The following is a 15,185-nucleotide window of genomic DNA, read 5'->3' on the forward strand; positions in this document are numbered from 1 at the left end:
TGCTTTTCAAAATGGTATGTGTTGAGGCACTGTCTACGAGACAACTACATTTTTCATTCGTCGAGTATTCGCTTCCGGGAACCTCCATTTTCTTCATGAGATAAAATAAAATAAAATATTAAGATAAAAATAAACATGAACAATACAAACACAACATCAAACTAAATATCGAGTTGGTGGTTAAGGTACATCTTTCTTATCAAGAGGGAGTTCATGATATTATTAAAATTATTTTAAGTATTTGAATGAACTTGATTAATAAAATTAATTACTCAAAATATGCGAAAATATAAATAAGAACTATGTAATCATGGAATTTCATTAAACATTATAAAGAAAACATAAATATCAAATGACATCATTGTTATTTTCATGCTCGACAAGAAAATCGGCTTCATCAAATTGGGAGAAATCATCAATACCAAAAGTTATTTTATCATCACCGGAAGCCGAAGTCGAGTTGGTCTCCATTATCATTTTTCTGCCATTGGAAACAAAGTTGGTCTCGATGGTCCCTTTTCCTTTTAACGATGCTTGATAAAGATCGATAAAATGCTTTGGCGTACGACAGGTACGTGACCAATGACCCTTCATGCCGCAACGATAGCATTTGTTCTCTATGGTCTTATTGATTTGATCCTTTTTATCATCATACATCTCTTTGTTGTTCTTCCCTTTCTCCATATATTGGGGGGAATTGTTGCGAAAATAGTGTCGACCACCACCACCACGTCCACGACCATACCCACGTCCACGTCCATTTCCACGGGCACGACGGCCACGACCACGATGTTGTCCTTCATAATTAGATGATGTCACATTCACTTCAGGGAATGGAGTCGATCCGGTTGGACGAGCTTCATGATTCTTCAACAAAAGTTCATTATTTTGTTCGGCCAATAATAGACATGAAATCAATTCAGAATACTTCTCAAATCCTTTTGCACGATACTGCTGCTGCAGGAGCACATTCGATGCATGAAAAGTGGAGAATGTTTTCTCTAACATATCTCCATCAGTAATAGTTTCTCCACATAATTTGAGTTGAGAAGTAATCCGAAATAATGCCGAATTATATTCACTCACCGATTTGAAATCTTGAAGGCGCAAATGTAGCCATTCAAATTGAGCTTTTGGAAGAATGATCGTTTTCAAATGATCATACCTTTCTTTTAAATTGTTCCATAGGACCAATGGATCTTTCACGGTGAGATATTCAATTTTTAAACCTTCGTGAAGATGACGACGAAGGAAAATCATTGCTTTGGCCTTATCTTGGTCAGATGTGGTGTTTTGATTTTTGATGGTATTTCCAAGACCATTAGCGGCAAGATGAATTTCAGCATCTAGAATCCATGAAAGGTAATTCTTTCCAGTGATGTCAAGGGCCGTGAACTCCAATTTCGTGAGGTTCGACATGATGACTATAATAGAAACTAAATGATGAGATAAAAATGAACAAGATTGAAAGTTTTCAAGAATACCGTTGTCAACCTCGATGGACTTGACTTTCACAAATGAGGCATGAAACTTGGCTATCACGGACGAGGAGGGAGCCTTGACCTTTGCTTCGGAAACGAGAGCTTCGTGCTGATAACGTGTTATAAACGAACAAGACAAAGACTAATAGAGAGCAAAGGAGAGAAATTCTTATTGCTTGTCTCAATGGTGCATCTCTACAATGCTTCATACATGTCCTATTTATAGGACTAATACAAGAACAAAAATTAATGAGTATTAATATGAAATTAAATTTCTCATATTAATGCTAGAATATAATGCACCAAGAGTTACACATAATGGCATAATGGCATCCATTTACTATTACATTTATAATAAAAAAAAATTTGAAGCATATGGTTGGATTTCAAGATAAATTGATTAGAGACCTATTGCAACTACACTTACCGTCACGACTGCATCTGCATCTTGAAGAAGAAGCAAGCCTTTAGTCGATCTTCACCGACGAGAAAAGGTAGTGAACGAAGTAGAAGGAGACCAAGAAGCCGATGGCGCCGGTAGATAACATGATAGCAAGGGCCATGATCAGTGAATAGCCAAGGTAGAGCATTGCTGAAACAGGCCCGCTTAAGCTTCTAAGCTGAAATACCAAGTAGTTGATGGAGTACAAGAACACGTATACGGCGACCGATCCAGAAGCAAAGAAAGCTTTCCACCACCACTGCCAATCCTCGACGCAGAGATGCATGTAAGTCAGGATGACCGAGACCTCAGCACAAACTATGACCAGCAAGAGCAGCACTACAAGCAAGAATCCAAACACGTAATAGAACCTTCCGAGCCAGATACTCGATAGGATGAAGAATAGCTCGATGAAGAGGGTGCCGAAGGGTAGAGTTCCAGCGCCGAGGACAAGGAGCCATGAAGGATACTTCCTAGCAGGAATCTCTCGCGGAATCTGATTCGTTCGCACAGGGAACTGAATGTGCTCCGCCCGAGTGCCCAGGAAGCCGCCTAGAAGGGTAAGCGGCACCGAGATGCAGAACCACAAAGATAACAGAGTGAAGAACAATGATATCGGTAGAGCTCCAGTGCTCTTGCTCCCCCACAGCATGAAGTTTAGAATGCACAGAACAAGAAATGCTATCCCAGGAAAGAAACAAGAAATCGACCATGAAACTGATCTCCACCCTTCGGAACCGCCTTTTATGGTTCGCCAAAGTCTGACTCCGACGTATCCAGAAACAATTCCGAGGAATTGATAAAGAACAATCATGCCCGTCAATAGCATGCCTCGTGAAGCAGGAGACATGAACCCAAGAGCAGCAAACACAATTGTCACGACTGCCATTCCTGTAATTTGCAATCCATCACCGACCAGAACACAGAGTAGCTTTGAGGAATTTGGCTCCCTGAAGACATCGCCTACCACTAGTTTCCAGCCGGACAATTCCTCGTTCATTTGAGCTTGAGACTCTTTATCCAGTTCTTCGTATCTGGTAAGGTCTCTCCTTACAGTCCTCAAAAATATCACAAACACTATCCCGGCTAAGAAGAATATAACCATCAAAGAGTTCATGATCGAGAACCAATGGACTTTGGCACCTTCCATCTTGAGATATGCATCCCACCTCGAGGGCCATCTGATGTCGCTTTTCACAAATACAACTTCGTAGGTGAATGAGATCCGTTCTTTCTCTCGAATGACTTGAGACTTGTCAGGTTGCAATGGGCAATTCACAGGATCAACTTTGCTGTACATTTTAAGCTTCGACATGGCAGCCGGGTTGCGCTTTACGCTGCATGGAACAACTTCAAACCCTACAATCTCAAATCCAGACATGGTATTCTTTTCGGTCTCTGTAATCGCTCCCATCCCTTCTTCTCCGGTGTCGATTATCTCGACGCGGCCGCCTTCATACTCGTGGTACAAGACCGTAAATTTCAAGTGATTGATGATGTAGTCTTCGTTGCTTCCAAGAGGTGTGTAACCGACTGGGAACCCAGTCCAGTAGAAGGTGACGCCATTCTGCTCAGTAGATCTCCTGACAGGAAGGTTGTCGAGAATCATGTTCACCTGATACAGATCGTGCGTCCGCTGCTTCAGAAGCTTCACCTCCTCTTCACTCAGCGGATGTGTAGTGCAGAGGTAAAGGGATTCATTGACATTGATACGGAAGCGGTAAGGGGAGTTGTCGATCTGATCGCCCATGAGAAGCTCACCTAAATTCTCTGCGCTCTTCTTGATCCCTCCCTCGGGCTTGCAGTAGGGGAGACTGTAGTAGCTAAAAGGGATCTCAGTCTCAAACGAAGTGAGAGAATTCACTTTGGGCGATATAGTTTTTCCTTGAGGATACGTATGCATATAGCTACCGGGAAGGTAGAATGAACTGGTCGGAGCTAGTTTCAGAAGAGAGATCAACAAAGCGATATAGATGAAGCAGGAAGACCTCATCGATGCTATGCGACGCTGACAAATTTCAAACTTTTCTACGGCAACCTGCAATCAAACTCAAAGATTCCATCTTTCACCAAGCAAATCGGAAAAAACAAACACCATCGGCGCATTGGACAAGATCCGACGCCTGATAGGATAAATCGAAAAGCAAAAAAAAAAAAAACCCTAGGACCAAAACGGATCTGGGAAGGAGATGAAACTTACCGATGAAAATCGGATAGGGAAATCGAGACGAGAGAAGAGAACGATCGAGGGGCAAATGGGGAGGAGAAGCGATTCCGACGGATCTCCTCGGCGGCGTTGCAGTCGCGACGGCAACCGTGGAAGAAGAAAGGAAGGGATAATTAACAATTCAATACTGGCATACTGCGAGTGGAATCTAAATAGATTTTTTGACGATCAGAAAATTAGAAAAAAAATGATATTTGCGTTTTCTTCAAATACAAAATCAATTTATATTTTTGACCTCTAATAAATTTAAACGAGTTAAAATAATGAGTATAATAATAATAATAATAATATATTTTTAAAAAAATGTTTGTCTTTTTAATTCGTGGTGTTGGATTACACTTTCCCTTGTATAAGTCTTTTTAGATGAATTATTTAATCATAAATAGAAGTCATCATGTCTATTTTTTTAGAGAAAAATATAAAAAAAATGAATTATTTAAAATTACAAATGAATTTTCATGAAAAAAATAATTAAACTTTTATTTTGGATTGATTTGATTTATTAAAAAATAATTTTTTTACTTTGTTAGAATATGCTATTTTCAGAAATAAATATACCTTTTGGAAAATATAAAAATGGTTTTTTTTTCTAAATCACGTGCAAACAACGTGAGACATGTATGGTATAGGTATCGGTAGTCCGTCGCGTGTAGATTTCTCGCTCCCGAGAGATGGAGTTCATGGAGGAGGAGAGGCGGCCGCGATTCCTCTTCCAAGCCGGCCGCGGCGGCGGCGGCTTATTCGCCGCTTCCACGGCGATCGCAGAGGACCCAAAGTTCGATAAGCTTCACGCCGCCGCTTGCCTCTCCGCTTCGGCTGCCCTCCTCGTCCTCGCCTACCTTTCCCTCTCCGGCACCCAAACCCTCGCTTCCCTCCTCCTATGGGCTGCCTTATCCCTCGCCTTAGGCGCTTTCTCACCTACCTCCTCCACCGGAGGTGACTTCCGCGTCGGCCGCGGAGATCCTCTCCCCGATCCCGAGCCCGCCCCTGATCAGTCCGATCTCGACGAGCCCAAGAAGCGGATCCAGGGCCGTCGCGCCAGATCCAAGAAGCCCGAAGATCCTCCTCCTCCTCTGGTTCCCGTCGTCTCGGAACTCCCAGCAATTGCGAAGATCAAAGATCCGATCTTAGACAATGACAGTGGATCAGCGGATCACGTCGAGTCGGAAGAAAATGGAGAACAGAAAGAATGGACCGATGAGGACTTTGAGCTTCTCAAGAGGCAGATCTCGAAGCACCCGGTCGGCGAGCCACGGCGGTGGGAGAGGATCGCCGAAGCTTTCCGAGGCAAGCACGGATTGGATAGCGTGATAACCACTGCAAAATCATTATCGGAGAAGAGACCTGCGTCTGGGGATTCGTATAAGCAGTTTCTGAAGCAGAGGAAGCCGGTGGATAAACGAGTGGTGACCGTCGAGATGGAGTCGTCACTGCAAGTTGGAAATTTAATGGAGAACGGTGATTCCGCGAAGGAGAATGGTGGAGGGGTGGAAAAATGGAGCTCGGGAGAGGACATTGCACTTCTTAATGCTCTCAAGACATTCCCCAAGGATGTGTCAATGAGGTGGGAGAAGGTTGCTGCAGCAGTACCAGGCAAATCGAAGGCAGCCTGCATGAAGAGGGTCGTGGAGTTGAAGAGAAACTTTCGAACCTCGAAAGCTACAGATGTGTGAAGAAATCCTGCTTCCATTTTATTGATCTGGAGGTACTGGTGGTTTATTTTGTTAACTTCTTTGGATTTTCTTGTTTGTTCTTCCATCATTGGATACAAATCAATAGGATATTGAAGATTTTCTGCATGAGTACAGTGTCATTACTGATTAAACTGCAATTGCAACACCTAGTTCTTGTAACACTATGGTGTCTTTTAATTTCTATGGATTGTGGAATAGTAATTTGGATACTTGTTTTTCTCATCAACAAAAGGATATATTTATTTATCTTTGTTGATAATTCATATGAACTTCCATTTTGTAGCATATATGCTTCTACTTTAACTGGAACTGTCCATCTCCTGCTGATAATTTTAGTAGTTTAGAATTTGATATTGACTATTCAGTATAATGAGGATGGATATTACCTATTAACTTATTAGCAATAGTGTAATCTTTGGGTTCCTAAACAAGACCCAGTTTGCCAAAGCTGAACTAGTAATTTTAATCGAATAAGATAAAAAAAAAAAAGCTTAAAGAGAGACCTACATTCTTGGTTTGTCTGAAATCATCTCTTAAATTATCCACCAAGCAGTATTTGTATTTGCCCACATTGTAAGTTAAGTACTTCGCTGCCTTCTCAGTTATATATTTATATTTTGATCTCACCATTGATTTGATCAAGTATGCTTTTAAAGCAATTTTTAACTGAAGAATATAGGTTCTTGTCCACTAACTCAAACCATCTACATTTTGATTTCCTTTTTACTCGAGAAGTCCAGATTGATTTTTCTGAATGTTTAACTTAGATGTTGTTTCGGGTGAATTATTGGTATTGAACCACCCTAAAGAGAATGGAAAAGAACACTTCCAAATTAGTAGATGAATGCACAAGCAACACCAAGAGATGGAGGAAAGTATCTAGCCTTCTCGTGCAGAAAGACCTGTAGAAGGTCATCCCATGTCATGAAGAAAAGCACAAAAGGAAATTGGAACTCGAGGCAACCAAGATCTGATGAATCAATGTGATGCATGCTCACACTTCCAGTATCATCCATGAGGTCTGCTCCTCTTGCTTGACATCTTGACTCAAGAAACTAGACAACAGACTTCAATCAGATTATATTGGAGTTGCAAGGCAGCAAATGGCATATGTTGAGTTGCATCAACATCAAAGCCTTGGATCAATTGGCAGAATTTGCATTGGCAGCAGCAGTTGCGGGAACCTCATGAAACCTATCAATTGCACAAGGACTTGATTCTCCATGTCAGACATGTTTATTGATGCATTGTGTGTTCAAACAACCAAGATGGGAACATTTCCATTACTGCTGCTGTGCTTGCATTGAGGAGTGCAAGTGTTGCCTCGCCCTGCCGCCGCTGTGCTTGCATGCTGTGGAAGATCGGTTGCTTTTTGTGGCCATCTATTTTGTGGCTTGCTCGGTTTGTTTAACACTGCCCTTTATGTTGATGCTGCTTTCTTGTTCATGGCATAGGACATAAATTATTCTAAATTTTGTCTTTGTTGCATTAGCTTGCTGCATTCAGAAATTGCTCAACTTTTGTGCTATGCTTGTTGCATTTGCTTGCTTGCCGTTCGTGGAATCTGTAGCATACAAAACTAGGCCATCTTTGCGTGGCGCACTCTGCAGCACACACAATTGTCCTGTTGAGGTTGATTAATTGAAGAATGCACATTGTCAATTCCTGCTGTGTAATAAATAATCTGAAAGAGAAAAAAAACTACTCCCTTTATGAAAGATCATGCAAACATAGGGATGACTCCTGAAAGGTTTGCATTGTCAATGTAGAAAATGATAAACATGTTTATGTTTGATGGCCCAGATTTTTACTAATGAAAAACTCTTGAGAAGGTACATCTTAAAGAACCATACAAGAGATCTTACATTGATGAATGCCAAATCAATTTCCTTTCACATAGAATGCAGTTGCAGGGGAGAACTTCAGACAATCAGGTATCTGAAAAAACCTTTTTTGTTTCGTGTCTGCTTCCTTTTTCTATTCATTTTTGGCGCATCATTGTATAGTTCAAACGTAAATGTTAATTCAGGAAGAAACACTGTCTCTATATTGACTTCAATCATTTGGTGTTTCTCTTTCTGAACCATCCATCTGGTGCTTATTTCTCACATATGATTCTGCTTTAGTTTTGGAGTCAAATGGTTTTTATGCCTTAAGGTTTCTATCAACCTTTTATTAGCACAATTTTGAAGGAATTAGAGCGAGCAAGTGTTGTTCCACAAACACGAGAAAAGTAGTTCCATTGTTTCCCGTTTATAGGGTTTGAAGGAGGAATAAGCCTTCAACTAGTAACATAAACAAAGCCTATTTTCTACAGGTGGAATCTACCATCCTAGTGGTCTCACATAGTTAATTCCACAATTATCTATAAGGAGGTAAATCGGGAAGTTGTAGACTTGTAGTTGCTATTTCGGAGAGAGTATTATCTCGATTTCGTCGAAATTTGATTCTTATCCATTGCAGCAAATCTGTTCCGTAGTAACTAACTCAATCATACTTTGAGGGCAACAAAGCCTAATCTTGATAAGCTATTTGTTTGAGATGGTAATTTAAATGCATCTTGTACTTGGATTCCTGATAACCCTATCAATCACACGTAAGAACTCGAAATGCTCTAGTAATATGAGGCACAATGATGTGGTCTGGTTTCCTTTTCTTGACTAGGAAGAAAGTAATAATGCCTATCAGATTCCTTCAATATGAATTAAAACTCTTTTTGAAACAAAAGAAGGTTCTTGTCTCCATGTGGTTTTTAACACTTTTGGTGACATTTTGGACTAATACATGGAAAAACAATGGATCTTCTTGATTGCTCCTACAAGAATAAGCAGTAGACAATGACATGCTTGTGTTAGCAAGAATAATCATGATTACAATGTGAAAAAAGATGGAATTTGCTGAACAAACTGTTCTCTATGGTATATATGCTTAATAATAGAATGATGAATTTTTTATTTATTTAGTATTACAGTGGTTGTGATGGCAAATCATTAGCAAGTCCCCTCGATGCACATTTCAGTATCAGTCATGATCATCCACCTGTTTGCATTGATTTCAAGCAATGTGCATGTATTGTTTATTTTTTGTTTTTTTTTCTCTTATTACATAGGGCAAAAATTAAGAAGGTTTTTTTTTTCCAAATAATCAAAAGTATGTTCCATTTTGATTTTTGTACACTCCACTTTCATACGTAAAATGATACAATTGTCATCCAATATTAATCTCATTATTTTTTCATCTATATTTTATATTTAAATTTAGTATCGATCGAGCGTGTTGTAGCAGTTATGAAACTGTAGCTATTATATAGTTATAGTCATTAGTTATTATAATTGAGTTATCATACAGTTGTGGTAATTATAGTTTCGTAGGTGTTATAACTATAATAGTTGTAATTTATAGTTATAACAGTTATGATTTCATAGTTGCTACAACTATAACAACTGTAGTAGTTATAAAATCATAACTATTACAATAGAAAAAATAATCTTAAAGAGGATTAAAATTCTTCAGAGCTTTTAAATGATTTTTTTGTTTAAGATTGGATCATTATGAATTACATCGGTTAACAACTATAGATTTTTGAATGAATTTAAATTTAATATATTATATGTTTCATGATTCAATCCGAAATAAAAATTATGATCTCTCAAATTTTACCTATCTTTCGTTTAAGATTTAGATGAGGAATATAAAATAGAGACAATAATAAAAATAATATAATAGAGGGTAGTTGGATAATTGTATATGGAGTGGTGTGTTCTTTGATTAAAAGTTAAAGTGGAATGTCCTCGGCCATTCAAGGAAAAAAAAAGGACATCTTTTTATCTTTGCTCTATTACTAAATAAATAAATTACAATATAATATAATAAGCCATTCCTATGATATTGTAAATTGTTCAAAGACTAATTAATTTTTATGAGATGGACAGATTTCACTGTCATCCTATTTTATGATTGAATCAGTGCAGTGCTCCTCATCCACACAAAACAAGTTGGGGAATAGAAGAAAATAAATAGACATGAAAGCCACTTGAGATGGTGGGTAGGGCCTTTGATGTTTTGATTCGCAAATCCAATGGACCCATCCCAACATTTAGCACTAAATCGGGCAGAAATCAAGTCGCAAGCAGTTGTTGTTGTCGCGGTAAATCATCTATGTGCATATCCATTCAACGAAGATAGATGATAATTGTATAGCGGTATCTAAAAATATATCATTTGAATGGCACTATTTGTAATTTATTAGTAAGTCAATAGAGATTGATTTAGTTGAATGTCTGAAAAGCTTTCGATAAATGAAAAATAGATGGAAATTAAATCTATAAATTTAGGGTCAAATTGGATTATGGCATACTTAAAACTTTACAATTTTTTAATCTCCAATTCATTTGGTGCTTGATGTCCTTTCTGAGGTAGGTCGACTTGATGATCTTTTGGTTGGTTCAATTCGATCAATGTCAATCGCAATAAATAGCAAAAGTCCAACCCTATGAAAAGTAGAAATGTGTTGCATCTATTCAATTAAAACTCATATGTAATCATACATCATAGATGAATTTAGGTGAATTTGAAAGTGACACAATATGGTTATAACATATAAATAAGTGATACGATTAACTTTAATAATTTTTTTTTGTATTATATACTCTTTTAGAAGATATAATTAATCTTATGTCATATGAAATTGATTTTAAAATAGTAAAAGATTATTATTATCTTATATATTTTGTATTGTCATGAGTGATAGTATTTCCTTATGAATGATCATCAATGATATTAACAAGTATAGTGATTCTCCTACTAGGGATAATATTCTAGAGGTCGATTTTTTAAATGTAAATAAGTTATGATCTAAATTTATTTGACATCTTATTAGCTAAATAAATGTATATATAGAGCTAAAACTTAATTTGGTAGAAATATCGAGTCAATCAAATTACATATCAAAACCTATGTAGTCAAGCTAATGATAAGATTGAAAACAAAAATGGATGATTAAATTATTGAAAACCAAACTTCCATGCTTAATTAATGGCATCTTGGAGGGTTTCTTCTTGGTTCTGATCACCAAAACAATATCCACGAAAACTCAACTACTCATTAAATGGCATCAACTTTGTTATCTAGGTTAGTCAAATGCTACCTCACTAACCCTAAATTAATAATTTTATGACCCCAAGAAGGTCACCATCTTGGAGAGCCATGACACCATTTTATAATAAAATTAGGCTTAATTTCACTTTGATCCCTATGTTTTACATTATAATTTTGTTCATACTCCTTCTTCCTTACACTTAGATTTGCTTCCTTACCCCTCTCATTTTATGACCTAAATGAAGTGGTTTAACGAAGTCAAGTGGGTGTACATATTTCTCTACTCCTACGATGAAAGAAAATATATAAGATTGTAAACGAGTCAAACTTTAAGGTGTTCAAGTTTATTTGATAAGGTAACCTAGTTAAGTCAAGTCTAGCTTAAAATGAATCAAGTCATTGAAATAGTTATTCAAACTTGACTTGATTTTTTTTTATTAGCTTGAGTTTGATTCGTTCAGATATTATTGAGCTCTCAATTCAAATTTATTTGTTTGTTTAAATTTTTGAGTTTGGTTATTGAATTTGATAATACAAATTTATTTGTTCATTAAAAAAAAATTATTTATTCAACATGTTGATAAAAATTTTATTGATGAACATTATTCATGAGCGTTGTTCATGAATATTAATGAAGTTAAACACATATGTGATCAAATTTATTTATTTAGTTTAGTGAGTTGTTCAAATTTATTCATTTAATTGTGTGTATTGAATGAATATAAACAAACTATTATCAAATTGAACATCGAATTTGCTCACAAAGTTCGAAAACATGGAAAAAAAAAATAAGCTAGGTTACAAAAGGATTTTGTATCATTGCAAGGGGTAAAGTGAAACTATTCCACTAATTCTTCTGTCAAAGATAGAATCTGTCATCCCAACGGTCTCACGATCATCTATGAGGAGGTAAATCAAGAAGCTGCAGTTGACCACGACAGAGGAGGGTATTATCTCGGTGAACATTCAAACTCTTGTTCTCTTCTGTAAGTTTGCTTCGTTGTCACCAACTCAACTATGTCCGAGGCAACTATTCCACTAATTCTCTTCTACTAAAGGTGGAATCCGCAACCTTAGCGGCCCCACACGATCGGCCCCCCGACCATTTGTGAGGAGGTAAATCGGGAAACTACAGTTGGTCACGATGCAGGAGGGTGTTGCCTGGCTTCGCCAGGATTCGAACTCTTGCCCTCTTCTGCAACTCTGCTACGTCGTAACCAACTCAGCTATGCCCTGGGAGCAACTATTCTACTAATTCAATATCATATTGAATTGACATTAATTAATTGGTATTGGTCACTTGTTGAACGGTCTCTGCCAACATTTTCTATGCATTAATGCACGGCCAATTTTTTAAAATTAATAATAAAGATTATTGCCAATTTCTATGCATTAATGCACGGCCAATTTTTTAAAATTAATAATAAAGATTATTTTAAAACAGAAAATTTTTGAGAAGCACAAAGTTAGAGCTATGCATTATTTCCATGGAAGACCATGACAACCAAACCGGGAATTACCCTCCCACATAGAGATCAACTTCAACTTTTTAATTTACCTCTCTACATGGAAGACAATATGGACATGTTTCTAAGGTTACAAACTTTTTTAAAAAAAAATAATGATGATTTGCACTATATTATAGACAAACCGTAAACTCTAAAATTGAATTAGATTACCCGATTCAACATATTAACTCTGAGCAAAAGATGAGTCAATGTGATTAATAACAACATCTCATTCAAATCAAATTCTAATTTTATTCAATTGCAACTAACAAGGTCATTAGTGTATTTGATGTCTATGACGATAGTGACACTCCTCTTAATATGAAAATTCATTTCTACTAGTCGTGTTCTAAGACGGTTGAACTCGTGTTATCAAATAGTCTCCAATATTATCGACCCTAATTCAGCTAAAGTAAATTTGATTGTTGGCTACTAGCTATAATTAAGGTAATGTAGAAATATAGGCCAATTAATTAGGCACTTAGCTTGGAAAGGCAAAATAAAAAATTAAACGACTTGAAAAGTAGTATTTTTTTTTTCCTAAATTTTCTGAGCAACACATTCTTAAATGCACACATTTTTTGTGCATTAAATATAATTTAAAATAAAAAAATGCATGCTATGAATGTTGACCAATTAACGACAAGTGGTACTTAAAATGCAACGTATCTTGCTCTTGCAGACAAGTCCGAATAGTTCGGATCTTTCATAGTAAACAATGAAAATGTGTAAGTAAACATTGGTAAGAGAGCACGCGCGCATTCCATGCGATAATTTGTTTTATATGTACATATAAATTTGAATTAGAAAGTTTTTTTTTAACAATTCAAGTATTTAAGTTTTTCCTTATGAATCTTAAGAGGTACATGTAACTCATGATGGGACGAGTTAATCCATTAGAAATTCATCATATGACGAAGTAGAATGAATTGGCTCACCAACTTGACTTGATATTGTAGAAAAGTGAACCAAACTAAATTTTTTCATATCATTGCATCCTAAAATTTATTTTTATATGGAAACAAATTTGATTTTCTATAAAAAAAATTTATTATGTCCCATAATTTAATAAATTGAAGATAAAAAATCCATCTTATTGTTTGATTGTAATAAAGTTATAGAATTTTGATTTATATAGAACATTTATGAGACTTTTAAAAAAATATAAATAAGTAAATTTACTTGGTAAATATAAATAATAAATTAAGTCAGAAATTCTGTTTATTCTTCTATCATGTTCAGCAAATTCCTGTCGATTGCCGACATGCCTTTTTGCACTAATATACCAGTCACCATCTCTCCGTAACAATAATTCACTTCCCAATTATTTCATATATATATATATATAATTTTTTTAAATTTAAATATTAAATATTAAAATTTAAAATTAAAATCTAAATTTTATATAAAAAAATATTTTATATTATGTATTCATGGATGTGCAACATAAATATACATAACATATCATTTATTTATACGTATATAATTGTTACCATGTGCGATAGTGCATCTACCAGATTTTTATTTATTTTAATTTATAGTTAAATTATTTAAAAGTTTATTTTAGGATTTAGGATTGATTATAGTATTAAGTATAAATTTTTTTTTCAAAATAACTAAAAATTAGTTGCTTATAGAGATTATTATCCATACTTCTTAATTATCTTGTATATACATGAACAACTAAATTTTTTTCATTTTAAAAATTTTTTATACTTAATACTATAATCCAATCTCTAAATTTTAAAATAAAAATCTTAAATTACTTGACTGTAAATTAAAAAAAAATTCCACAGATGCATAATCGTATATATAAATTTTAAATTTTAAATACTATATCTTAATCATTAAATCTTAAATTTTTTTTTTAAAATTTAACATTAGCTGCACATCGACAATGCATGCACACTATAAAATAAAATAAGTAGGATACCTTGTGTAGGAAATTGATCTCCTGCGCTCCCCGTGCGCGAAACAATCGAGACCGTCCGTTTCGCCGATCGACGCACAGTGTTTCTCTCGGACATTTGCTCCTTCACCGCAGCTGTTCACCGGCGTCCGGCCATCTCCGGCCACCGGACCGGCGCCGATGGATGCGCAACTCACCGGCGCCGGGTCCGGTGGTCGGATTCCGGCCAAATTCGGCCTGAATCCGGCCGAATTTCGGCCGGAATCGGCCAACAGCTACTGTTGGCCGATTCCGGCCGAAATCGGCCGGATTCCGGCCGAATCACGGCCGGAGACCGACCGCGGTCGATGCGCCCGGCGCCGGCGCGTCGACCGGGGCCGGTCTCCGGCCGTGATTCGGCCGGAATCCAGCCGATTTCCGGCGAAAGCGGGCGCCACCGTGTCTGCCCTGTTTCGGCCGGAATTCCGGCCGGATTCCGGCCCAATCCGGCCGGAATCCGGTGCCGATGTGTGCGCCGTCGAGTTGCGCTTCCAACGAGTCTGGGATTGCGGCCAACGGTGATCGGACGACGAAGAACGGCGACGATGAACAGAAGGAGGTCGGCTGTCGCGCACGGGGAGCGCAGGTGAGCGGAGCGCAGGAGATCAGTTCTCACCTTGTGTATATATATATATATATTTTGAGATACGTAGAAATTAAACTGGAGAAGAGTCAACTGCTAAACCAAGCCACTATTTTTTCTGCCTTTGGAAAAATTAATTAATTAATTAATTCTTGATATTTATTAATTATTATTATTATCCATCTTAACACCACTCACACACATT

At 36.9% G+C, this 15,185-nt stretch overlaps 2 protein-coding genes and 1 pseudogene across 2 annotated transcripts; 1 reads left to right on the plus strand and 2 right to left on the minus strand.

Moving 5' to 3' along the window:
- LOC141821006 (myosin-8-like) overlaps positions 1-15,185 on the minus strand; it is a 105,574-nt pseudogene that overhangs the window by 25,646 nt on the left and 64,743 nt on the right.
- On the minus strand, positions 1,844-4,239 carry LOC141820809 (transmembrane 9 superfamily member 12-like). Its single transcript, XM_074708162.1, has 2 exons — positions 4,124-4,239; positions 1,844-3,961 (listed from the first exon to the last, which is right to left on the minus strand). The coding sequence occupies exon 2, from the start codon at positions 3,914-3,916 to the stop codon at positions 1,949-1,951; it is 1,968 nt and encodes a 655-aa protein (XP_074564263.1). The 5' UTR covers positions 3,917-3,961; positions 4,124-4,239; the 3' UTR covers positions 1,844-1,948.
- Positions 4,822-7,453, plus strand: LOC141820813 (transcription factor MAMYB). The gene is made up of 2 exons (XM_074708167.1): positions 4,822-5,855; positions 6,612-7,453. Exon 1 carries the CDS (start codon positions 4,822-4,824, stop codon positions 5,821-5,823), a length of 1,002 nt encoding a protein of 333 aa, XP_074564268.1. The 3' UTR covers positions 5,824-5,855; positions 6,612-7,453.

The sequence above is a fragment of the Curcuma longa genome, unplaced genomic scaffold (assembly GCF_044706935.1).
Source record: "Curcuma longa cultivar G26 ecotype Majalengka, Jawa Barat unplaced genomic scaffold, ITB_CL_G26_1.1 utg8573_np1212_1322966_RagTag, whole genome shotgun sequence".
Taxonomy (NCBI): Eukaryota; Viridiplantae; Streptophyta; class Magnoliopsida; order Zingiberales; family Zingiberaceae; genus Curcuma; species Curcuma longa.